Below are 27,265 nucleotides of genomic sequence, written 5' to 3'. Positions count from 1 at the left end.
GGTCGGGAATACTGCAGAAGACATTTCAGATCAGCTTAGGTGATTGCTGTGTGGTTTGAGGGACCACAGGATTCCCCCAGACACCTCCCTCACTCATCAGTCTACCTCATTTGGCCTTTGTCACTGCATTTCTTTGAGTCAAGACCTGGACTCTCTTGCTTCTCTTTGAGACAGAGATAACTGTATGAAGAGTGATACATTTGTCCCAGAGCACCTTTGTGCGAATGCATGTACTGGATCACTCTTCTCCCTAATAAAAGCTGAGGCAAAAGAGGTTCATTCCACAAATCTTATGTGAATAATTCCTTTTTGTCAAGTGCTGTGCCAGGCATTGGGAATACAGAAATTAACTTCACACATTCCTGTCCTCAAGGAACTCTGAGATTTGCAGGAGAGGCAAACAGAATGTCAGACGCCATGCAGATGGCAGCCAAGGAGAGAGAGCAGTGAACCGCCCTGTGGGAATCTCAGCCCCTTGGAGAGGGAGCAGTGAGGGAGCAGCACATGGGCAGCAGCTCACATTAGGGAGCAGCGAAGAACCTTATCCAGCTGGTCCATGGGCCCGAGAAAGGAGATCCTGACAGATTTTGGGAACTGTGAATGTCTGACTGAATTTGAGGGTTTGTGAAGAGTTTTAGTGGAAGAAAGAATTGGAGAAATAAGACTTTGTATGTCATGATGAAGCTTAAAAAGCTTTATTTCTTGAGCTGTGAGGAATTATAATGCAGGGTTAAACAGGGGCATCAAAATCAGAATTAGTAACTGGTCTTCCTTCTTCCACCCCTTCTCTAAAAATCAACCAGGGCAATTTTCCTAAGGCCAAAGCCTGAGTGAGGAACCCTGAGGGCATACCCAGGCTGCGTGGCTGGGTGAGGGGAAAGGGGCAGGTTCAGGCCACCTTTTCCAGGTCGATTATAGTTAGTGACTGATGACACGGTGGTGCAAGGGAGAGAGAAAAAGTCAAGAGTGACTCACAAGTTTTTATTTGAGATCTGTCTTGCTTATTTCACAAAGAGTTGCAACCTGAATGCTGAAGATTTTCCTTCATGGCAAGTTTCAGAATACAGCCTCAGCTCATTTGCCAAATCTTGCCAGCCTGATAAACATTTCTCTTTTGGGGGCTGGCATCTCGTTTCCTTTTTCTTCTCTTCTGAAATGATTATAGCAATTTTTGTACTTCAAGGAATTGGTGAGAACCTGGTACATATTATATACTCGATAAATGAATAATCAAATTAGATCAGTAATAAGGAGTGACATGTAAAGTCACGCTGGTCATGGTAAAGTGGTGGACATAAAATGCGACTTTTGTGATTCTGAAACAGATTATGCATTTGTGCTAAAATAATGTTTGATAATGGAATGGTAAAATACAGAATTCTGCAGAATTTTTCAGTACTTACGTTCACGTATAATGTTGGTCATGCCTGATCTTACAGCAGCAGCAGCCACAGGAAGGTGAGGTAATTAGGCAGATCACAGCGGAACAGGTTGCAATCACATTCCTTTCAACCTTCTCTCCTCTCTCCCCAACCTGCACAGTTCTGGTGGGGGGCGGGTTGTGTTACATGCTTTACCCAGGATCCCAGGCATGCCCTGGGTTCGACTTCTTTCTCTAGACTAATCCAGTTCCCAGCCTGGAGCCTAAGCATACACTGCATTAATCAGACTTGCTGGAATGATCACATGGTTTTCTAGCTGCCTCCCCTGTTAGCTGCTGCTTGTCAGCAGCTGGCGGAGCTGGAGGCTGCAGGCCCCTGTCTGCAGAAAGCCTTTTACTTCAGAATATTGGGGGGTGTGGAAACCCCGCCTCTTTTTTCTGCACTTTGCACCATCTGACTAACTAAATGATTGTCCTCCATACCAAAAAGACTACCACACAATCTAAGGAAATTGGCTTTTACTAGGTCATGTTTGCATTTGAAGAATTCAGGTATGTTCTGGGCTTTCTACATCAGTCTGCTGCTGGCTTTTTGTTCTCGCTAGGTTTTTGCTGTGTAATGACAGCTTAGGCTCTGGCTGGTTCTCACAAAAAAAGCAGGGTTCTTTTCAGCGTATGGTGGGGTTTATCCCGGTCATGGGGGTGGGAGGTGCAGAGGTGGTGCAGGTCAGGGGTGTTTACTGTGTGCAGAAGTGCAGCGTGGATAATTGGTCTGATCATGTGTGAATTTGTCCAGGACCCCACCTTGTGCCTTATTTGAGCTGCTGTTGCTGGTGTAGAGTTATGAATACAGAATAGAAACTGGGTGTCCAGAATGAGTCTCTTGCTATCTTTTGTTTTTCTTCCTTTGTCAACTCATGCAGTCTACTGCTCTTTTTAAAAAATGCTCATTGTAGCAGTGAAGGTGAAAAATTCTGCAAGTCTGTCTGCATAGTTGAGATTTGGTTTTGGCTCTTCTTGTCTTCATTATTTTTAGTAGTAATCTCATCGCTGGGCTGTTTTCTGGGAAGTGCCCTGATAGTGTTTTGTTAACAGGGCTCTTTGCTTTCGTATGCTTTTCAGCTGCTGTAATTATTAGTGCTCCAAATTAGATCTTTTGTGAATCTTACTCCCTCTCTCTTCTCCAGGAATCTATCCCTGGATATAAATAAATATGGGAAGGGATGTTCCAATAGAAAGAGTTTCTAGGAAATGAAAATAAAGGAGGCAGAATGGGAGGGTCATCAGATTCTTCTTGTGCATACTTCCACCTTTCTGGAACATATGGAAGAGTGTGTGTGTGCGCGCGCACTTCCGACCTCTGAAAGCTTCTCATTTTTCAAATGCAATTTTTGTGCATTTTAGAACTCAACATAAATTCCATATTGATGGGCAAAGAGTGATTGTGCGGGAACCTCAGTTGTACCTCTGCGGGCCTTTTTTGTTCCTCCAAATGTTGCTGCAATAGACATTAAAACAATAAGAGAATAACCACCTTTCATTCTTCTGAGAGAAGACTACAGACTTGTTAGCCAGTCAAGGGAGTAGATAAGAGGATGGTTAGAACTCCACAAAGAAAAGTCAGACCATAAAGGTTGTCCCCTGCCCTTTTCAGTAAACTTGATGCTTTGGATTCAGGAAGTTATCCTTTGTTTAACCATGTGTCTCTGCATTATTTCTAATGGCCTGGGTTTGCAACAAAGAAATTCTTTCTATGTGGCAGTGTGCTCTGGTGATGTGGACCCCTGCCCTTACAGAGTGACCAGAACTTTTATAGTAGCCCCGTTAGATGACTAACAAGAATTTATATAATGTCTGGCATGTTACAGTAGATAGGCCCCTAGGGGAATGAATCAGGAGTCCTGGGTTCTAGTGTCTGTTTCAAAAGTAGCTTTTGTGATCCTTATGAGAGTTATGGAAGCGTTCTGTAATTTGTAGAAAGCAGCACAATTGCATGGTTCACGTTTTATTGTTAGCATTTACTTTAGATGAAGTACCCCTTATCTACCCTCTTGAACAGAGCTTGGAGCCTTTCATTACATTTCATGGTTAGGGAAGAGGGTTATGTATCAACACATCCACTCCCATTGTGGTGGGCTTCTAATCTAAGAGTCAAGAGCTGGGTCTGATGAGGTGGGAGGGGTTGAATTAAATGCCGTTGCACTGATTGAGGAAAAGGGGCCATCATTATGAAGGGTAGACCACAAAGGGGAGGCCTGTTGCCTCCTGCTTCAAGCTTTTGCCTAAGCTGGCCCTGAAAAATTTTAGTGGAGGTGACTGCATATTTTCACTGCTGCATGGTGCCAGACAAATGGCTTTCTTCTCTAGTCACGGAGTTTGTGTCTGTGGGGCCCGGTGATCATGGTGGGGCCACACAGGGACTGTAGAGGTACCTAGCTTTTTAGCTTAGTTTAGGGGGTTCTCTAGCTTTAGCATACAGCAGAATCCCTGGAAAGCTCATGAAAACTCGGATTGCTGTACCCCACTCTCAGAATTTCTCACTGAGTGATCTGGAGTGAGGCCTAAGAATCTGTGTTTCTAACAAGTTCACAGGTGAGTCTGATGCTGCAGGTCTGGAGACCAGACTTACAACCATTGGCTTAGGAAAAGCAGAAGATTGACCTTCATGGAGATGGGAAGTTTGAGGCAAAGGCAGGCTGGAGGTATGGGTAAGAAAAATTGAGCGCAGACAGAAGCAGTTCAAGGACAGGTAGGTGAACCATCTGTCACCAGGGGAGGTCTTGCAGAGCAGTAAGATTATAAACCAAGTTCGCTATTTCTTTGGGATGAGAATCAGAGAACTTGGTTTATAATCTCGATGCTGCTATGAACTAACTTGGTGGGCTTGGCAAGTCTCTTGATCTTTCCTAGTGTCAACTGAAATGGGGAGAGTGATTCTCACCAAAAAATCCCATAACACTGTTAGAATTTAATGGGACAATATAAACTGTATAAATTGCAGGAGTTCTTCCTACATGAATATAAAGGGGGAAGCACATCCTGGGGCCAACTCCATCAGGTTATCCACACGTGCCATTAGGCCTTGTTTGTGGACACGCTCCTCCACACATCCCCAGCCCTAAGAGCACGAAGAAGGGCCACAGTCTTTTTTTTTTTTGAGACAGAGTCTCACTATGTCACCTGGGCTGGAGTGCAGTGGCACAATCTCAGCTCACTGCAACCTCTGCCTCCTGGATTCAAGCAATCCCCCTGCCTCAGCCTCCCGAGTAGCTGTGGTTACAGGCATGCACTACCACGCCCAGCTAATTTTTTTGTATTCTTAGTAGAGACGGGGTTTCACCATGTTGGCCAGGCTGTTCTTGAACTTCTGACCTCATGGGATCTACCTGCCTCGGCCCCCCAAAGTGTTGGGTTTACAGGCGTGAGCCACCACACCTGGCTGGCCATATTTGTTTTTAAAAGGAAGTCTGATTTTGACTCAGACGCATTTACTTATTGGACTGTGAATTCAGGAGCAGAATTCATGCAAACGACAGAATCCTGTCTGTTTTTGTTTCCTTGGTGCCTACAACTGCTTGATGCACAGTAAGACTTTAATAAGCAGTTGGTACAGTGCATTTTAACCAGAACTTAACAAGGAAAAGTAAGCAAGCTATGTAGCTAGCTCAGCACAGTCCTGAGATCGGTGTCATGGTGCCACCTGGGCTGTTTTGTTTGCTAGTTTAGGAGATCATGTGGAAAAGCTGATAACTGACCTCCTGAGAAAAATGTGGTGTCCTCAGCACACCCCAATTGCTGGAGTGCCAGAGAAGTCATCACGTTTCATTAAGGAATCCCTGCAGATGATCTCACTCCACAGCGCACTGATGGTTGTCATGATTTACGGCTGCCTGGGTCCCAAGCCTAGAGAGTAATAGGAGCTTTAGCGGTCGGTCCAGTGTTTTACAGCTGCCTAGAGGAATTTTGCCTGCCATTGCCTGCAAGACTATTGTTCTACCACCAGGCAAGCTGTTCTAGCTGGCTCTTGGGGTAGACACAGGTCACTGTCCTTTTGCCTTTTTTATTTTTTATTTTTTTTAATTTTGGGGACAGAGTCTCACTTTGTTGCCTGGGTTGGAGTGCAACGGCGCGATCTCAGCTCACTGCAACCTCTGCCTCCCAGGTTCAAGCAGTTCTCCTGCCCTAGCCTCCTGAGCAGCTGGAATTACAAGCGCCCACCACGAAGCCCAGCTAATATTTTTTTTTTGAGATGGAGTTTCGCTCTTGTCTCAGGTTCAAGTGCTTCTCCTGTCCCAGCCTCCCAAGTAGCTAATATTACAGGCATGTGCCACCATGCCCAACTAGTTTTGTGTTTTTAGTAGAGACAGGGTTTCTCCATGTTGGTCAGGCTGATCTCAAACTCCTGACCTCAGGTGATCCGCCTGCCTCAGCCTCCCAAAGTGCTGGGATTACAGGCATGAGCCATCGCACCTGGCCTCCTTTTCCCTTTTTAAAAAGCTGTCTTAGATTTCCTTCCTTACTGAACTGCAAGTTTTAGGTAAACATTTGCCTGTTTCTACACACCACAGAGACTGTCTTGAGCATTTTGTGAAATACCGTGTAGTTTTCCTTCTACCTCTGGACCCAGAACACTGCCTACGTTTCCTTACCACCCCAGAATGAAGAGTTTTAAGTGTAACTTTTTCCCCCATAATCTGTCAAGTGAGACTGGAGCCCAAATCAGAGACCTTTGTTTCTCAGAACTCCTGATATTTGACTTATTCCGATCTATTTCCAGGAGGAATGTAGTGTACCAAGATCTAAAATCCACAATTGCTATTTGTTAGTCACGTGAAAATGGAAGTTACTATTTTGAGTCTGCTTTATTTTTAAACAAAAACATCATGGAAGGATTTGAAGTTCAAACTCTAACCAGCTTTCTTTATTAATTCAAATTTATATCTAGTCTTGGGAAATGTTATGATTTTTCTTGCCCTTTCACTAGAATATTGAAACGAGTCAAAATGAGTAGTACTGGGGAAGACCTGAAGTTGGCAAGGCTAAAGAACCATCCAAGTGTCAAGAGCCCAAGCCAGCTTGGTGTCTCTCATTTTCCAGGCTCCTGTAGTACCTTGAAGAAACAGATGTTTAGTACATTGATCTGAGCTGAGGAAGTAAGTCTCAGATGAGCAGGAGGTAGAGACTGGGCCAGGCAGGGAAGGGGAAGGAAAAGAACGTTGATCATTGAATACCTGCTGTGTGCTAATCACTACTGATTGCTTTGCCCAAGGTAACTTTAACTCACATAATGAAATGGACTTTCTCCTGCATACCACTCTAGCCAAGTGAGCCTTGTGCTCCTCCTCCAGACCTCTTCACTGGCTGTATCTCTGCCTGGATTGCCCTGCCCCCAGGCAGCCATGTGGCTTGCTGGAGATGAAAACACAGTGCACATCAGAACTTGTCCTAAACTCTGGCCCATATATCCATCTGCTTGTTTGATGTCACTACTGGAAGCCTAATTAGGCATCTCAAACATGTCTAACACGGTTCTCCAGCTCTTTCCTATCCCTTCTTCAGTCTTCCACGACCCAGTCAGTGGCAGCTCCGCAACTCCTTTCTTCTAGTTGTTTAGTCATTCTTGACCCCTTTCTCCTACTCTCCACATCTCATCTCTCATCCATCAAGCAGTCCTACCTGCTCTGTCTCAGAATATATACCAAATCCAACCACTTCCTGCTGGCTCTACTACCACCAGCCTGGTCCAAATGTCAGCATCTGAATTGCTGCAGTAGCATTGTAACTGCCCTCCAAGCTTTCTGCCTCGTTCTCGAGTCTCAATTTTTCACCTATTTTCCTTTTTAAGATAAGAAGTCAAATCATGTCACTCCTGTTCTCAAAGCAGCCCACCCCCCACCCCGAGTAACTTCCCATTTCACTGGGAGTGAGAGCCCAAGCTCCTTTAATGGCTTACCAGGCCTGCTCGGCCTGGCCCTCTTATCAGATTCCATCTCTAACAGCACCCTGTCTCCTCTACACCTCTCTAGCCTTACCAGCTTGTGCTGTTCCTTGAACACACCAGACTGCCTCTTCCTTGAGGCCTGTGCACTGACAGTCTCTGCCTGGATTGCTCTCCCCCCAGGTGACCACGTGGCTTATGCCCTGGTCTCCTCCAGGCCTTTACTCAGATGTTACCCTTAACTTTTTAATATCCCTCTCCCCACAGTGGGCACTCCCTTTCTTTTTACTCTGCTTTATTTTTTGCCAGGTCACATATCACCATCTATATACTGTGGATTTAAATTTTGTATTTGTTATTGTCTGCCTCCCTCAGCGAAACCTAAGTGCCACAAGGATAGGTTTTTAAAAATACACAGCTTGGCCGGGCGCGGTGGCTCACGCCTGTAATCCCAGCACTTTGGGAGGCCGAGGCGGGCGGATCACGAGGTCAGGAGATCGAGACCATCCTGATGAATACGGTGAAACCCCGTCTCTACTGAAAATACAAAAAAAATTAGCCGGGTGTGGTGGCGGGTGCCTGTAGTCCCAGCTTCTAGGGGGGCTGAGGCAGGAGAATGACGTTAACCCGGGAGGCAGCGGAGCTTGCAGTGAGTGGAGATTGCGCCACTGCACTCCAGCCTGGGCGACAGAGGGAGACTCCGTCTAAAAAAAAAAAAAAAAAAAAAATACACAGCTGGCAGGGCGTGGTGGCTCATGCCTATAACCCCAGCACTTTGGGAGGCAGAGGCGGGTGGGTCACCTGAGGTCAAGAGTTCGAGACCAGCCTGACCAACGTGAAGAAACCCCTACTAAAATACAAAACACATACAAAATTAGCCGGACATGGTGGTGCATGCCTGTAATCCCAGCTACTCAGGAGGCTGAGACAGGAGAATCACTTGAACCCGGGAGGCAGAGGTTGCAGTGAGCCGAGATCGCGCCACTGCACTCCAGCCTGGGCAACAAGAGCGATGCTCCATCTCAAAAAAAAAAAGAAAAAAAAAACAGACAGCTGTGGCAGGGCACAGTGGCCCACGCTTGTAATCCCAGCATTTTGGGAGTCTGAGGCAGATAGATTGTTTGAGCCCAGGAGCCCCAGATCAGCCTGGGTAACATGGCAAAACCCCATATCTACAAAAAATACAAAACTTAGCCAGGCATGGTGACACACGCCTGCGGTCCCAGCTACTTGGGAGGCTGAGGTGAGAGGATCATCTGAGCTCAGGAATTCAAGGCTGCAGTGAGCCAAGATCATGCCACTGCACTCCAGTGTCTCAGAAAAACAAACAAACAAACAAAAACCACTGTTGTATCCCTAGTGCCTTGCACACAGAAGGTATCTAATAAATATTTGTTAAATGAATGAAAGAAATGAGAACAGACGCTCAGAGAGGTTAAGTAATTTGCTTCAAGTCACCCAGCTGTTAAGGGAGTCAGTCAGTTTCAGTTCAGTCTCTTTTTCCCAGATACTGTGTGCCTGAAATACCATCCTATAAATTGACCCTCTCTCTTAACCATCAGCCCAACCTTTCAGTCTTTCCTGTGGGCCCAGAGCTTGTTGTGGTGCCTGACACATGCTCCATAGATGTAGGAAAAGTAGGGAACAGAAAAGGAGCGGAGGGCCCACCTGGGGTAGAATGACCCACCCTTTTCCCAGCTCCCGCAGCACTTCCATCCCATCTCTGTGTAGTGCTTACTACTGTGTGGTTGTATGATGGTTAGTTTCTCTCACATCTTCTCCTCTACCAAAGCATGAGCTCCTTGAGGTCAGAGAGAATGTCGTCATCTTGTATCCCTACCAACTACTGCCGACAGCATACTCTCAGCTCTGGGATGTATTATTAAATGTCTGATAATGAAAATACTTTGAATTAAGTAAGTCACAGTCCCCAACTATGGGAGCTATGATCCCTCTCTGTCTTGGATCCCCGGAGCCTGTTGGAATCCACAACCATGTGGGTCTTTGATAGACGATGGTGGGAGCACTGGTTGGTGGAAGAATGCAGAGGGCAGAGAGACTAGGGAGAGAGAATGGAGCAGCTAAGACAGCTAAGACCTCATTGACTTGACAGTTTCACCTGGTGTCCATCTGACAAACCAAAAGCAAAGTGTTACTTGGGGAAGCAAATTATTTATTTATAAAAATTTTTATTATTATGGATAATAAGTATACCTACTTATGGGGTACATGTGATATTTTGATACAAGTATACTGTATACAATGTGTAATGATCAAATCAGGGTAATTGGAATGCCCATCTCCTCAAGCATTTATCATTTCTTTGCGTTAGGAACATTCCAATTACATTTTTAGTTATTTTGAAATATACAATAAGTTATTGTTAATTCTTGTTGCCCTATTGTACTACCGACACTGAATCTTATTCCTTCTACCAAACTGTATTTCCGTACCCACTAATTATCCTTCTTTATTACCCTCTCCCACCTCTGATAACCATCATTCTACTCTCTGTCTCCATGAGTTCAATTTTTTTTAGCTCCCATATATTAGTGAGAACATGCAGTATTTGTCTCTCCTGTGCCTGCCTCATTTCACTTAACATAATGTCCTCCAGTTTCATCTAGATTGCTGCAAATGACAGGATTTCGTTTTTTCTTATGGCTGAATAATATTCTGTAGTATATTTATACCACTTTTTAAAATCCATTAATCCATTCATCTGTTGTTGGACGCTTAGGTTGAGTTGTATGTTTTTTTTTGTTTGTTTTTAAGACAGAGTCTTGCTCTGTTGCCCAGGCTGGTGTAGAGTGGTGTGATCTCAAATCACTGCAGCCTCCACCTCCCGGGTTCATGCGATTCTTGTGCCTCAGCCACCCAAGTAGCTGGGATTATAGGCATGTGCCACCATGCCCAGCTAATTTTTATATATTTAGTAGAGGCACGGTTCCCCCAGGTTGGCCAGGCTGCTCTCAAACTCCTGACCTCAAGTGATCCACCCACATTGGCCTCCCAGAGTGCTGGGATTATAGGCATGAGCCACTGCACCCAGCCTTAATTCCTATCTGGACCATTGTGACTAATGCTGCAGTAAGTTTGGGAGTAAAATCAGTCTCTTCAGTATACCAATTTCCTTTCTTTTGGATATATATTCAACAGTGAGATTGCTGGATCATATGGTAGTTCTACTTTTAGTTTTTTCTGAGGAACCTCCAAACTTTTGGAGTGTCCACAGTGGCTGTACTAATTTATATTCTCACCAGCAGTGTACAAGGACCCCCCTTTCTCCATATCCTTGCTAGAGTCACTTATTGGCTGTCTTTTTGATAAAACTGTACGAGATAATATTGTGGTTTTGATATGCCTTTCCCAGATGATTAGTGATATTGAGCATTTTTTCACATACCTTTTGGACATTTGTATGTCTTTTGATAAATGTCTATTCAGATATTTTGCCCATTTTTAAATCAGAATATTTGTTTTCTTTGTATTGAGTTGTTTGAGCCCTTTATGCACTGGGAAACAGATAATTTAGTTGTTAAGATGGCAAAGCAGATATACTTAAAAATATCAATCTATCGGCCGGGTGCAGTGGCTCACGCCAGTAATCCCAGCACTTTGGGAGGCCGAGGCGGGTGGATCACGAGGTCAAGAGATCAACACCATCCTGGTCAACATGGTGAAATCCCGTCTCTACTAAAAATACAAAAATTAGCCAGGCGTGGTGGCCGGCGCCTGTAGTCCCAGCTACTCGGGAGGCTGACGCAGAAGAATCGCTTGAACCCAGAAGGTGGAGGTTGCAGTGAGCCAAGTTCACGCCACTGCACTCCAGCCTGGCAACAGAGCAAGACTCCGTCTCAAAAAAAAAAAAAAAAAAATCTGTTCTTCATTATTAAATAAGCGTGCAGTTGTTGAGTTTTACTCAAAGTGAAGCAGTGTTGTAGATCTGGAGTCCCAATATTTGGCTCCGTTTCCTACGAGAGAAATGTAAGCTATGACTGTCACTTTATTTCTCTAGGCCTTAGTTACCTCACTTATAGTAAAAGGACTATTTTGAGGATAATGTATAGGAAAGAAGTGTATAAATTATAAAACATTGCTGTATTGTTTGTATATTTTATATTTTGTAATCAGTGAAAGTTTAATCAGTTAATGTTTAACAGATTCAAATGCCATGTTTTAAAACAGTCTCTGATATCTCCCATTCCTCTTTGCTTAGTGTAATAGTAGTCGCTTATGCTAATAACGAAAGAAAACAAAGAGGAAGAATTTAACTGGACTTACTCCCCAGAGGAGTGAGTCCTGGAACAGAATACCGACTTGGGTCTGTATGTCTCTTGCTAGCTACTTAGGGTAGTTGCAAACATATCCTCAACTATATAGGTTCTGAAAAGTCAGGCAATGGGTCATTTTGGAGGTAGGGATGTGGGAGGGCCCTTTTGATATTAGGATAACCATTCATTGAACAAATACTTCTGGAACATCTACTCAATATAAGCCACAGTAGAAATGTAAATATGCGTAATCCTTAGTCCTGCCTCAGAACACTGTCCTCAAAAGGGGTGGAACAGACAGACCAAAAGCATGCAGTAGCAGGTAGCAAAGATAAGACTAACATAGGAGATTGGGATGGATTCCATAGGGATACAGATAACGTGCTGTGGCCGGGAGGTGGACACAGTTTTGCCATAGTGAAAGTTAAAAGAGACTCAGGAGGAGGCATCTGCGGGAGTGAGCCTTGGAGGGTGTAGGATTGGGGTGGATGAAAGTCAAGACGAGGGCTGCTAGTAGGTGTGCGGGAGCTGAGGTGTAGGAGCAGAGGGACAGTGTGCTCTTCGCCATGCTTTAGCTGATTGACAGGAGAGTTTTTGCTTTCTTCTCAGGGTATAACCCAAGTCCATTTTGTCCTTTCCCTGTGAGTGGTGACTTCTCTGCCCTGAAGTTGGCTGCTGTGCAGAGATAAACGTTTTCACCTTTGGGGAATAAGTAGTAGTGATGGGAAACCCTACTAGGTGTTTTGCAATGCTGCTAGCACCTTGACTTTTCTTACCACCTTGAGCAATTACTCAAGTTGTCTGTGCCTTGGTTTCCTTATATGTAAAATGGGACTATTACCCATCTTTGAGAGTTATTATGCTAATTAAATGAGATTACTTTTTGTTTTGTTTTGTTTTTTGAGGTAGAGTTTCGCCTTGTTGCCCAGGCTGGAGTGCAGTGGCGCAATCTTGGCTCACTGCAGCCTCTGCCTTCTGGGTTCAGCAATTCTCCTATACCTCAGCCTCCCGAGTAGCTGGGATTACAGGCATGCACCACTACACCCGGCTAATTTTTTTTTTTTTTCTTTTTAGTGGAGATGGAGTTTCTCTGTGTTGGTCAGGCTGGTCTCAAACTCCCGACCTCAGGTGATACGCCCACCTCAGCCTCCCAAAGGGTTGGGATTATAGGCATAAGCCACCTCTCCCAGCCGAGATTACCTCTATAAAGCATTTAGATACTCAATAAATTAATTGTTTTAATTTACTGTGATCAGCAAAGCATTTTATAGACCCTTATCCTGGATTAGAAATTGCATGGGAGCCAGGAGAAAGGCTGACACATTCTCAAGCTAGGGTGCTTCTAGTCTTCCCCTCTCCCTGAGTGTTCAGACTCTGAATGCCAGAAATCAGTCCTTGGAAGATAATCATGTTTGCTACTGAAATGTTTATGACACAGTGAACCAAACATGGTGTGACTAATCAGCTGAGAGCTTGGATCTTGGCTTGGTTTGCATGCAGATTCACTGGTCTGAGAGATTAATAAGTTCCTTGCAGTTGACAAACAGGGACTACAGTGCTTTCTGGCTAATTGTGATAATAGAACCAGAGCCCATCACCAAGTGACCCCTGGTTCTCTGAGTCTGCAGTGCTTCTGTACTGAGCCCACAGCCCATTACATTATTCATTGTTCTACGTTCCTCCGTGTCATATTTCATTATCCTTGGAGCCTGGTGTAATCAGTAAGCGTCTGTTGAACTAGCTAGGACTGCAGTGGACAACTGTGATGTGTGAGGTCTCTTCTGTGTAGGGAAGAGTGAATTACAAGTAAAACTCAGTGAAGAGCACCCTTCCAACAATTGTAGCTATGATGGGGTACATTCTGGGGTGGTTCTCCTGGACAGCAAGAGAATCTACTGAAGAGCTTTCAAGAATGACTTTCAACTTGGGAATTCTATGTAATGTTTCTCACTGAGAGGGCCCATTGCAATCTAAAGACAGGTGCCCAGGCCACTCCTCAAACCTCTTAAGTCCAGATATGTACAGATGAAACCCAGACATGTGCACTGTTTAAGGTCCCACTGATGATTCTGATGTATACACCTTGCTGGTGTTCACGGGCTTGGGAACCTGGAAACCCTAGGTTCTAATGATGCTGCATTACTTTATGTGAGTCACATAACTTCACTGGGACTTAGTTTTTCCACCTGAAAAATAGGAATAATATTTTATTTGCAGAGATGTTCAGAGAGAAGAATGGCCGTGTGTGAGCTTTCATAGTCAAGAGCACTGGAAAATGAAAAGTGCTATAGCGTGCTTTGGAATTCCACTGGCACCTCCAAAGGCATAGTGAACCTAGATGTGTTAGAAGTGTGGCTTGTACAGACTACAATGTTTGATCTAGAACTTATGCTGGTTCGTGGTCTTTCTTGGATTTGATACCTCAATAAGTAGTCACTGGGCTCTTCAGAGCATTTCGTAATAGTTTACAGACAAGAAGAATTGTTTTCACTCCAGTTAACCAGTTCAGACTCTGCCAAATGCCAGGGTTGACTCACAGTGCATTCTTTGCGACTACTCTGCCCCCCCTCTTCATCAGCATGAATGCTAGAAGAGAGAAAAGACTATCTACTTTCACTTGTTGTGTGACCCTGGGAGAAACAGGAACACTTGGAGCTCTTTCCTATTTGAAAATCAACTCTGGGTCCCATGTGCACAGACTGCACACCAAAGACACCAAGGAAGAGAACCAGGAGCAAGGAAGATGAGCGCCCCCTTGCAAGGCTCCCCTGCCTAGTTTTTTGGAAGTTACCACTCTTACTCATTTTTTTACTGTATTTGCTAGATCAGACACCTGTGTATCAAGTCAAGATAGAGGCTTCCTAAGGGAGGTGAGGAGATAGATAAAAGTGGTTGGATGTATTTTTATGAGCAGGGCAATGAAACATATTCTGTGACTTAAGAAGTGTACTCAGTGATGGAATTCCTTTTCCTGGAGAGAGGATGCATTCAAATCAGATGTACCTTAGAGCACTTCCAAAGCCACAGAATGAAGACTGTGTACTTTTATTCTCCACTTATTGGGGAGTGAAGGAATAGAGATTCCTAAGGAAGAGAAAGTTGACACATTTTGCTACAGTTGATAAAATTCTTGTTTGTTGTCCTGGGCTTCTTGGTTGGGACATTCATGATTATCAGATCCCTGGAATGAACAAAGTACTAAGTTCATCCCTACACATGACTGAATGCTTAAACACAGCTTGCCTCATAGCAAGGTGGGATGAGAGGATGGTATACCAGTACTTTGTGGATATAAAATTCTGTCCGTTGCCAGGACAACTTTTCATTGTTTTCCACAGGTGGAGCTCTCCATGGTCTGGCTACCGTCTCTTGAAGCATGGCTCCTTGCACTGCATAAAAATGATTTAGTCTGGATCTGCACTCACCACTTGGCTTCCCCATTTCTAAACCTTTGTTTTCTTTCCGTGAAATCCTCTAAAACCCAGCCCTGTGCATGCAGTATTTCTTCAGGAAGCCTTTTCTGACCTCTACAGCCCACAAAATTTCTCTTTTTTCTGAACTCTCATGCAACACTTAAGGTATATAATAAATAATCTGATATTTAATTTTCTCTGTCTTATCCTCTTAACTGGATCGAGGGTTAGTTGAAGACATCTGTCACACTTGAGCAGAGCTGGATACATCTCAGCTTCTCAGCACTCTTTGTTTATTCATTTTTATTACCTTTTTTTTTTTAACCTCCTACTTTATCCTGGTCTTGTCGCAGGCCCTAGAAGAGGAAATGGCAGTAAAGAGGATAGTTGCTGCCTTTTTGATGTCTGTTCCTTTCTAAGCATGAAGGCTTTTGGGGATTTTGATGGAAGTGCTGAATCCAGTGAGCAGCATCTGTTTGTGGATGGGAAGGATCAGCCGGAAAGACTAACAGGGCCGAATGGTAGATTTTCAAAGCTGTAGGGATTGACAAAAGGGTTTGAGTTAGTAAAAACCCATGTGAAATTTTAAAAGTCCTTACGTATATAAATGAAGAGCTTCTGATTCTTCTAGATTCACATACAAACAAGGTAACACACTTTCAAATGCGCCCACTGTACTGTGGACACTTTCGTTATCACATCTAATGTTCACAGTAATCCTATGAGCACCAGTCAAAAGCAGATTCTAGAGTCAGGTGGTTACATTATTATTACCATTTTACCTAAAGAGGCTTCTAAGATTCAGAGAGGTTAAATCACCTCCTCAGAGTCACACTGCTTAAGTGGCAAAGCTAGGATTTGGATCTGCGTCTTCTAACTAAAAAGTCAACATTTGTTTTCATCATTCAGTAGCTGCTTTCTACCCTAATTTTGTAAAACAAGGAAAACCTATTGGTTGTTCTAGCGACATTTGTTTTATATAATGTTTTGTTGAATAAGTGACTATCTCACACTTAGTGAACTTGACTGTGATCAGTGTAACCTGCTAAGCACTTGATATGCATAAGCATATGTACTTGTAGCCTCACAAGAGCCCTGTGAGATAGCTGCTGTTATTGTCATGTCCATTTCACAGATGAAGAAAGTGAGTCATATGCTGCTTTAAAAATGTATCCAGCATCACACAGTGCTGGCATTTGAACCCAAAACCATCAGACTCTGGAACCTGTGTTTTGACTGCTGTTTTAGTCATACACAAGGCTTCATGGGAAAAACAAAACAAAAACAAGAAGTTCTGTGGTCAGTTTAAGAAAAACTGGAGGCCGGGCATGATGGCTCACGTCTGTAATCCCAATACTTTAGGAGGCTGAGGCGGGCAGATCCCCTGAGGTCAGGAGTTCAAGACCAGCCTGGCCAACATGGCAAAACCCCGTCTCTACTAAAAATACAAATACAAATAATAATAATAATAATAAAAGGCATGGTGGTGGGTGCCTATAATCCCAGCTACTCGGGAGGCCGAGGCATAAGAATCGCTTGAACCCAAGAGGCAGAGGTTGCAATGAGCTGAGATCGTGCCGCTGCACTCCAGCCTGGGCAACAGCTAGACTCTGTCTCAAAAAAAAGAAAAAGAAAAGAAAAATTGTAATCACTTCTGCCCCAAGAAAGACAGTACATAGTAGCATGAAGGGTCTGAGAAGTCTTATGGGAAGGGGAATGTTGATTTTGCCCCTGAGTTTCCCACATACTAAACATAACACTTAATTTTGAGTTTATACTCTAGAAAACACTGCTTGCCGTAGTGGAAGGAGAATCTGGGTCTGTCGATTAGAAGAGTAAGGAAGAAGAAAATCTTTAGGTCAAAACGAATCCCAACACTTTGGAAGGCTAAAGTGGGAGGATCACTTGAGGCAAGGATTTTGAGACCAGCCTGGCCAACATTGTAAGACCCTGTCTCTACCAAAAATAAATAAACAAATAAAAAATTAACCGGGCATGGTGGTGCATGCTTGTGGGCCCAGGTAATCAGGAAGCTCAGGCAAAAAGATCATGTGAGCCCAGAAATTGGAGGCTACAGTAAACAATGAGCACACCATTGCACTCCAGCCTGGGTGATAGAGTGAGACCCCAACTCTTTAAAAAAAAAAAAAAAAAAAGGCTAAGCTAAAAGAGTATAAGATTTGAAGTCTCATTTGGATGTGAGTTCAGGCTCCTCCTCTTATTGGTAATTACGGTGTTATTTTGGGCAAATTGTATATTCGTTTTGAGTTTCCCTTATCTGTAAAATGGGGTTGTTGTGAGGAAAAGTATGGTTATATATGCAAAAGTGCTTAGTAAACAGTAAAGCTTGAAGTTGTTTTTAAAATAGTTATTTACCAAGTTTATTTCTGCCCTAGTATCTGGCACAGCAACTACCAGCTACTAGAACAATTAACAGTTGGAGGAATGAATGAAGTTTGCCTTCTGTGTCTCTGGGTTCTGTAACTGGTATGTTACAACTGAAAAACTTTTAAAATGAGACATTATTCCTCAAATTTTTTTTTTTTTTTTTTTTTTTTTGAGACAGAGTCTCGGCCTGTCGCCCAGGCTGGTGCAGTGGGCTTGATTCAGCTCACTGCAAGCTCCGGGCCCCGGGTTTGCGCCATTCTCCTGCCTCAGCCTCCCAGTAGCTGGGACTACAGGCTCACCACCTCGCCTGCTAGTTTTTGTATTTTTAGTAGAGATGTTTCACTGTGTTAGCTAGATGGTCTCTCGATCTCCTGACTCCTCGATCCGGCCTCGCCCGCCTCCCAAAGTGCTGGGATTACAGGCTTGAGCCACCGCGCCCGGCCTTATTCCTCAAATTTTCTTTCTAAATTGTGTTTTTGCTGGTTTTTGTATTTTTGGAGTTATAATGAAGTCACTCAATTAGAAAATCAGAACGTGTGTTTCCTTCATTCACTGTATTGTACCCTGGTTTGGACTCCTTAGGGAGTTTGTTATGTGTTTTTTTGGCAGCAATAAATGTTTTGCATGGTTCCAAGATGGTAATTTCATTCAACAGTGTATGTGTTTTTCTTTTTTTTTCTTTCTTTCTTTTTATGCACTGCTCGTTCCCTCAAATGTGGCCATCTGTTTTTTTTTTTTTTTTTAAATAGGAATTTCTAATGTATCACCCTATTGATGTAGTTACTCTTACTGTTTGTATGATCAAGTCTAGCTCTAATTTATTAAGAACTGTCAGGAAGAGAATTGTGCTGCCGTTTGGCATGCCAGTGTGGTTTCCACTGATGGAGAGAGCACTGAGATGTGCAGGTCGTCATACACCCTCTGTGAGACATTTGTTTTCTAGCACCTGGCCAAAGAAACAAATATCAGTTTGAGATTGTTCCAATAGGTAAGACATTGCACAAGGATTGAGAAATTTAAAAGAAAAGGCATTCAGATCAGTTTTAACACACCTATTTTTTTGCTAGGATGGCATTGTTATTTCTAGAAAGATATGTGTTTTGCCAGCAGCTGGTTAGTTGGGTAGAGGGGAGCTAGCATTTTCTATTCCACAGTAATCTGACTGTGGCCTAATCCCCCACCTCACCTAGGGGCAGCACATGACCCAGACCTGGCCAGACCAAGACTCAATCCCCTGGCTATGGTGACTGGTTTAGGGGCAGTTTTGTCATCTAAGAATTCTCTGTGGCAGGGGTCCCCAACCCCTCAGGCTGAGGACCAGTACCAGTCCGTGGCCTTTTAGGAACCATTCCACACAGCGGGAGGTGAGCAGTGGTGAGCATTACTGCCTGAGCTCTGCCTCCTGTCAGATTGGCAGTGGCATTAGATTCTCATAGGACCACAAACCCTACTGTGAACTGCACATGCGAAGGAACCGGGCTGTGTTCTTCTTGTGAGAATCAAATGCCTGATCTGAGGTGGGACAGTTTTGTCCCAAAACCATCCCCCCACCCCGCCCCAGTCCATGGAAAAATTGCCTTCTTTGAAATTGGTCCCCACTGCCAAAAAAAGTCGGGGCCTTGAGCTAGAACTATTATAAAAGATACTGTTTTTTTTTTCCTGGGATCAAGAGCTGTCAAGATCATGAAAGCCTCAAATCATTATTTCCCATCGTGTGGGGAAAGACTAATAAGCCAAGAGAGAGGGAAGTAGAGTTCAGTAATGGCAAAAGAGCAAGTTCTCATGGCAACCTTGACCATGTGCATTCAGGCATTTAATTTAAGCCAGGCTTACCCATAAACTTTTTTTTTTCTTGCAGTATATAAACAACAGATTTCATCGTTAATGTCTGTTACTTGCAACTTAAAAAATCCTGAATAATGCAAAACTGCAAGAGAAATAAAAAGCAGACTAAAATGTGTATCATTTTTACATCCAAAGGAGATGACCATCCCAGTCATCTTCAGAATTGTCAGACCACAGTTGCAGTGTTACCTTCTGTCTAGGTGTGTAACAGAGGACCGTGGCACTCTAGGGCACTGTTATGGACTAAATTATGTCTCCCACAATTCACTGGTTGAAGCCCGTGACCTCAGTGTGACTTTATTCAGAGATAAGGCCTTTAAGGATGTAATTAAGGTTAAATTAGGTCTTAAGAGTGGGCCCCTCGTCCAATAGGACTGTGAAAGGAGGTGAAGACATGAGGGATGCTCATGCTCAGAGTAAAGGCCCCTCTGAGGACACAGTGAGAAGGTGGCTGTCCACAAGCCAAGGAGAGAGGCCTCCAGAGAAGGCAAACCTGCCAATACCTTCCTCTTGGGCTTCCAGAACTGTGAGAAAATACGTTGCTGCCGTTAAGCTGCCCAGTCTGTGGTATTTTGTTATGACAGCCTGAGCTAACTAAGATAGGCTTCTCTTTCAAAAGAAAGAAAGAAGAACAAGGTGAGGGGACTCAAGACCACGTCTGAACGGCAGTCCATTGAAGATCCTGGAATAAAAGGCTCTGGAAAGACAATCACTGTCTAGTCATTTCTCCAAGGTGTAGCATCCAGGTAGAAAGCTAGATGACACTGATTCAAGGAATCACTTCCAGGAAAGCCCTTCTAACAGGGGCCTTCTGCTCAGTGTCTGAGACTTACCTTTTCCTCTTTCATTCCCCCAGGTAGAGTTAATCTTCCTTCTCGTATACTCTAAAACTACTTTTGCACCTACTTGTGTTTCTGTACTTCTCACGCCCTTTTGTTACTGGATTTGTCATTCCCTGCCTTCTAGATATGCATTACTAGAAGGAGCACGTGACATTAATTCCAGGCCTGGCTGGTGTCCAGTATGTGATTCAAGTCTTCAGCAGTGTTTGCTAAATGTACAAATAAAATATAGAATATTAGAACCAAAAAAGTTCCGTAGGTATCCCGTCGTTCAGATCTCTATGAGTCCCTCTTTTGGACACAGTGTTTACCTTTTACTTCCCCAGAGCAGACATGGCCAGTTCCCTTGAGGTATTTCCAGTGGGTATTATTTCCGAAACAGCCACTATTTCCCAGGCAATCTATAGTTTTCTTCTTTCATTCATTCAGAGCTAAACATTAGGGATACAAATGGGATAGCTTCCATTTATTTATTCAACTATTGAGGGCGGAGAACTGTATTAACAGTATGTCATTTAATTAACACCACATTCAGCAAGGTAGAAATTACAGAGGAGGAAACACACCTAGAAAGGGTCAGAGCTTGGTTGTGATCACCAGGTTAGTTAGCAACAGGACTGGAACTAGCTGTGCGGATTCCCATTCTGCTGCTTTTCAGTGAGGGGAAAGTGTAGACTAAGGAAAGCTGAAATCATCCTGGGTAGGATACTGCAGATGGAGAGCTGCAGGCAGCAGAAGGAAGGAAGTGCCTGGCAACCAGCTCTGTAGATTTAATAAAACACCACGTTGGCCATGTCTATAGAATTAAGAGGAAAAGAAGGAAATTAAAATCTGAAGAAGTTGTGGCAAGTGGTGAGAATTGCTAAGCATGGACAGAGCAAATAAATCCACAGCAAGTTTTAAACAAACTGATCTTATCATGCTCTTGTCTGGACAAACTTCCCAGCTCTGTTGGGCCATAAATATTCTGACCTGCCATATCAAAGAGCAGAAGCGATGGACTCAGATGGCGGATAAGATTGCCCACCACTACCTCCTCTTGGTTTTAAAGCCCACATGGTCTGGACAGCCAGGGCTTTTAGTCCCAAATAGGATACTGTCTTAACAAGGAGAACAAGTCTGGGTCCCATTTGCATTTCACTTGTCCCTTTGTGCCATTAAACTTTTTTATTTTTAATAAGCTAGTTTTATTAATTGAAAAATTATTAACCGCTCATAATAAAAAACTTAAACAGAATAATGCTAGAACTTCACTGATGTCCCTCAACTCTTGGCAGAGGCCACAGCTTGGGTGGGTAGTTGTCTGAGATGGTCTTAGGTACAAGTTAGTACCCTGTGTACTGTGCCCTGGGGAGGGTGTGTGTGTGTGTGTGTGTGTATCTGTAAAGAAAGAATATAGCTTTGATTACTCACAAAGATCAGAAACTAGGGATACAGTTTGGGTTATTGGTTACTTTTCCGACTTTTTGAGTTCTCTCGAATATATCCTGCCTCTCCCAAAAGCAGATTAAGTCCTCAAGAGCGGGGACTGTGTTTCCTTCTGCAGCCATGCCAGGACTGGCTTCTCCAGATGAGATTTCAGAAAACAGAATCATTAACCAAGTCACCAAATAAGTATAAGAACTGAAGGGAAAAAGGACAGGTGAGAACATTTGAGCTTTTCAAAGTTAAACCCTGGGGGCAGAGACCCTGTGGGTGACAAATATTTTAAAAATAGGATTCCTCATGTGAATACCCCATGATTTCAGCTTTTCTAACTTTCCACTAAGGGTTAGTATGAAGTTCAGTTATTTTCTAGTTAAAACAATCCTTGTTAGAGGCCATTTGAGACAGAGTTTCACTCTTGTTCCCCAGGCTGGAGTGCAGTGGTACAATTTTGGCTCACTGCAACCTCCGCCTCCCGGGTTCAAGTGATTATCCTGCCTCAGCCTCCCAAGTAGCTGGGATTACAGGCATGCACCACCACGCCTGGCTAATTTTTGTATTTTTAGTAGAGACGGGGTTTTGCCATGTTGGTCAGGCTGGTCTCAAAGTCCTTACCTCAGGTGATCCACCCACCTCAGCCTCACAAAGTGCTAGGATTATAGGCATGAGTCACTGCACCCAGTTGTTAGAGACCTTTTAAAGCAAAACTTTAATCAGATGAATAATTTCGACACATAATATGGGTAAAATAACTAGAGTTACTGAAGTGTTGAATAAACCACATCTAAGAAATTTCTAAATCAACAAGAGTGAGGTTCTGTCTACAGTAGGGGATGGTAAGTAGTTTCCTAGCCTGGAATTGGTCTAGATCTTAACCCACTCTGTTCTCTCTGGCTTGTGTGTCTGGGGGGTGTGGCTGACCCCATGAGCTGCTTTTTGTTTTTGTTTTAATAGAGACAGGGTCTCGCTCTGTTGCCCAAGTTGGGAATGCGATTATGGTTCACTGCAGCCTTGACCTCCTGGGCTCAAGTGATCCTCTCACCTCAGCCTCCTGAGAGCCTGGGACCACAAGTGCACACCACTACACTGGGCTAATTTTTTAACTGTTTTGTAGAGATGGAGTCTCATTCTGCTGCCCAGGCTGATCTCAAACTTCTGGGCTCAAGGGATCCTCCTGCCTTGACTTCTCAAAGTGCTGGGCCTACAGACGTTGAGCCACTGTGCCCAGCCCCCATGAGCTTCTGTCCCTTTGTGTGTTTGCGTGTGGCACTTGAACAACCTCAGCAAACGGCTCAATGCACAGTGATTCTGTTACTAGCACTTTGCTGCTTTTACTACAGATTTTTACCAGCTCCTTTTGTTCCTCCATTTTCTCTCTTCTCCCTACTTTATGCATTTTTAACATTACTTTGTTTTTTCTCTTTTGAACTCTTCCTTGTTCGCAATCTACCATGTAGCTTTTCCCTTCCCCCTGCATCTTCTCCTCGGCTCAGATTTAGCCTCCCGTCTAGTCTACATTCAAACTGCACATTCTCTGGACTTGGATTAGTTCTTTTTGTCATTGTTTCCCCATGTTTTTCCTTTTAGCATGGGGAGCAGAGAGAAGGTAGGGTGTGGCTGCTCGTCTGCTCCTGAGAAAGCAGCCATCTGGGCAGGGCAGAACGGAGCCTGACTCCTAGACAGCAAACGCAATTCACCCCAAGAAAGGAGGTCTTCCTTTCCTTTGCTTTTATATCTCCCCGGTCTGCACCAAAGGGTTTATATGTTGAATAGTGAGGCACCTTCCCTGCGATGCGAGATGGGGAGGAGAGGTTTTGCCTCAGTGCGTCTCCGCGTCTCCATTTAACTCATTACATTTACTGCCTGTGTTTTGGTCTACAAGTAGCTCTGAAAGCTTTCATAAGTCACTTAGCTGTTGTATGCTGCAGTTTCATCCTCTTTGAAATAAGAATAATAAATGTGGGCATGGAAGAGCAAATGAAATAGAGGATGTAATAACATAAAGTTACTTTGAGAAATTAATGGTAGTTATTAGCATATTCCCCTGAAAAAGTATAATATGCTTAAGCTTCAACGTTCGTGGAGGCTAAAGCCACTCCATTTGGGATGCTAATCTGCCATGTAGAATTCTGATTGACCCCAGTTCCAGGTCAATAAACACTATAAATTCACAGTGATGTTGTATTAATAATAATACATAATGTGCAGAAATGTGTACTTAGAAACAGTGGCGTTGTTGATACAGTATGGTTATTGTTAACAATAAATGTTCCTCTTCCCTATTCCTTTTAACTCCAAAGCTAGGAAGGCAGTCACTTTTAAAAGGAGGAAGTTACGATTAGTAGCATGGAAAGGAAAAGATAATGAACTTTTTTCCCCAGAACTCCCTGTTGTAAGATTATACTCTCCTATTATAAGCCATGAGATGTGAGGTGGGCTTGGATGCCTCCTTTTAATACGGTAATTGTAACATCCCCGTTTACTTCACAGCATAGTTTAAATAATTAAATGATACAATGTATCAGAACTTTGTGAACTGTCCTGTGATGCAAACATAAAAGAGGGCAGAATGTGGGCAGAAGGAGGGATGGGGTAGTTTTCCTGTGGCCAAGACCTGGGTCTGTGCTGCTTACTAGTCAAGTGGCCTGGAGCCACTCTCTGAGCTTCAGATTTCTCATATTTAAAGTGGAAATGATTGTAATAAATGTGAAGACTCCCACACACAGTAGGTGCTCAGTAAATGCCTTTTAAGAGATTATTATTAGACTTACATCCTGCTGAAACTGAGAAGTGATATTAGTGCAAAATGCATCCCAGCCTTCAAAGATATTTTCAGTTGGGTATTGCCAAATGGATTTCACCATGGACTTAGACCCCATAAATAAATGTGTCAGTTTTAGTATATTTTTCCAGGTATTTTTTGGTGAAGTGTTTATTTGTGTGCCAACAGTAATGCCTGACTAGAAAACCCTATCTGAAAGCTTTACTTTTGATTTCCAGAAGAAAACATTTCTAAGGTGGGAATCAATTAATTGGAGAACAGAGAATAGTGAATAGTTGTGCACTGATCTCTGAAGCCACACTGTGCAGTAAAAACAACTCAAGCTACAAATGGGAGCTGCATGTGGAATTTTAAATATTTAATAGCCATATTAACTAAAGTAAAAAGAACAGATCATACTAATTTTAAAAATGTATGTGTTTAAACTACTGTATCCAAAATATAATTTCAACAGTGTTACTATGGTAATATGAAAATTATTAAGTAACTATGTTACATTACATTTTTGTACTAAGTCTTTGAAATCTGGGCTGTATTTTATGCTAACATCACTTCTCAATTCGGACCGGCCACATTTCAAGTGCTCAGTAGTCACGCGTGGCTTGAGGCTACCAAAGGCTACCAAATTGAGCCCTGATGAACTGAGGCAGAAAGTAACTAAGACAGAGAATTTCGATTACATTGTTACATTTAGCAAATGGGTTTAAAAGTGCCGGGCCAAATAGAATTTCCAGACTTACGTGATATTCTTTGCTCTGTATTAGATTTGCATTGATACAGGTTTCAGAATACTCTCTGAATTGCTTCTCATTTCTCTGCTACTGATAAGAGCGCAGTGGAGATGCTACCTCCTGAAACCTCCCCCATCCCTGGGCCCTGGGCCCAGCAACTTCTGGCCAGGGTGAACATGCCATGAGGGTGCTTCAGTAGCATTCACTGTGCCCAGGGTCAGTTCATATGCTTTTTTTGGTAGGAAGGTTTCTTTTTGGAGGCCAGGAGTTACTTTGAGAAATTAATGGTAGTTATTAGCACATTCTCCTGAAAAAGTATAATATGCTTAAGCTACAACGTTTGTGGAGGCTAAAGCCACTCCATTTGGGATGCTAATCTGCCGTGTTGAATTCTGATTGACCCCAGTTCCAGGAATGCCTCTGAGATTTCTACTTTTATATACTTACCAACATTGATGTTATTGTAAATACATACTTACCATAAACCCTGCCCTTAGTCAAGTTTTCTGTGGTATATAAGCCCTGAGTCTGGTGGATGACAGTGCAGGGATCGACTCTCTCAAGACCACATGAGATATGGCTTCTGTTTGTGAGTCCTTATTAAATTTTTCTTTCTGAAAAACTGGATTTGTCAACCTCTTTTTTTCAGCATTTCAGCTCCATCAACCTTTGTGGGTAGGTTTACATAGACCTGTTCACCGTGGAACAACATTGAATAAAATTTTAGGGTTTTATAGGTCACTGAAATCCATCTGAGCACCTCCGGTTAGGAACCCCTCTGTATTAGTCAGGGTTCTTCAGGGAGTACCAATAGGATAGATATAGATGTAGATATAGATATAGATATAGATATAGATATAGATATACAAGGGAGGACTTATTAGAGGTATTAAGTCATGATTATGAAGGTTGTAAAGTCCCATGATAGACCATCTGCATGCTGGAGACCCAGAGAAGCAAGTATTGTGGCTCAATCCAAGTCCAAAGGCCAGTGAGCGTGGGGGTGGGATGGGGTGGGGTGAGGTGCTCATGCAAGTCTTGGAGCCCAAAGGTTGGAGAGCCTGGAGTTCTGATGTCCCAGGGGCAGGAGAAGAAGTGTCCCAGCTCCAGAAGAGAGGGGAGTCACCTTTCCTCTGCCTTTTTTTTTTTTTCTTTTCTTTTCTTTTAGACACAGGGTCTCACTCTGTTGCCTAGGCTGGAGTACGGTGGCACAGTCATGGCTCACTGCAGCCTCATGCTTCTGGGCTCAAGCAATCCTCCCACCTCAGCCTCCCAAGTAGCTGGGACTACAGATGCATGCCACCACGCCTGGTTAATTTTTAAATTTTTTTGTAGAGATAGAGTCTTGCTGTGTTGCCCATGCTGGTCTAGAACTCCTGGGCTCAAGCTGTCTTCCCACCTCAGCTTCCCAAAGTGCTTTTGCCCTTTTGTTGTATCTGGGCCCCCAGTTGATTGAATGGTACCTGCCCACATTGAGGGTGGGTCTTCCCCACTTAGTCCACCAACTCTCATGCCAGTCTGGAAACACCCTCAGAGACACACCCAGAAATAACACTTTACCTGCTCTCTAGGTATTCCTGAATCCGGTCAAGTTGACGTCTAAAATTATCGATCACCTCCTCTTTCTATAATGGTTTATAATAGTATTATAGGGTGCACCCATTGTGAGGGAAAAGGGGGTTGGGGGATTCACAACATGTGTGAACATGCATAGCATAGTTGTGAAAGAATATACAAGAAACTCATGACAGCAGTTCCCTTGGGAGGAAGCTAGGATGGGAAGGGAGATAGTCCCTGTTTTTTTTAATATTTTGACTTTCACAGCACACAGTATTTCTTATACAGAGATTCTGGCTTAAATATACATACAATAACAACAAGAACAACAAACCCTTAATCCAGAATTACATATTAAAACTGTCAAGAAGACTTCAACCAAGGGCTATAGGAGAACAAACATAATTTGAACACTTTTAGTCTGCCAGGCACTGGGGAAGACGGATGAAGATTGATACTTGTCCTCTGAGAGCTCATAGCATAAAGACAGACCTGGAAATAGACCATTGTAATTACAGTGTGACCCAAGGAGTGCCACAGGCAGACCTGGGGTACGTGTGGGTATCTAATTCCCCGGTCCAGGCTTCTTGGAGAAGACCAAGCCTAAACCGTCTCCACACATCAGCTGGAGGTAACCTATGCAGGGGTGGTCCTTGCTGCTTGAGTGGACAGTGAGAAATAGCATGGAG

The 27,265-nt window shown here is 43.4% G+C and overlaps 1 protein-coding gene across 2 annotated transcripts in view; it reads left to right on the top strand.

Annotated features, from left to right (window-relative positions):
- EVL (Enah/Vasp-like) overlaps window positions 1-27,265 on the top strand; it is a 174,318-nt gene that overhangs the window by 44,427 nt on the left and 102,626 nt on the right. The window contains exon 1 of one of the 2 annotated variants that reach the window (XM_009212240.4): window positions 983-1,933. The exons of the other annotated variant lie outside the window; for it this stretch is intronic. Within the exon in view, the coding sequence (XP_009210504.1) occupies window positions 1,911-1,933 (23 nt within the window). The 5' untranslated portion in view covers window positions 983-1,910. Of the gene's footprint in view, window positions 1-982; window positions 1,934-27,265 lie in introns of those variants that run through there. 2 annotated transcript variants of the gene reach the window in all.

The sequence above is a fragment of the Papio anubis genome, chromosome 7 (assembly GCF_008728515.1).
Source record: "Papio anubis isolate 15944 chromosome 7, Panubis1.0, whole genome shotgun sequence".
Classification (NCBI taxonomy): domain Eukaryota; kingdom Metazoa; phylum Chordata; class Mammalia; order Primates; family Cercopithecidae; genus Papio; species Papio anubis.
This window is presented reverse-complemented; position numbering and strand designations above follow the sequence as displayed.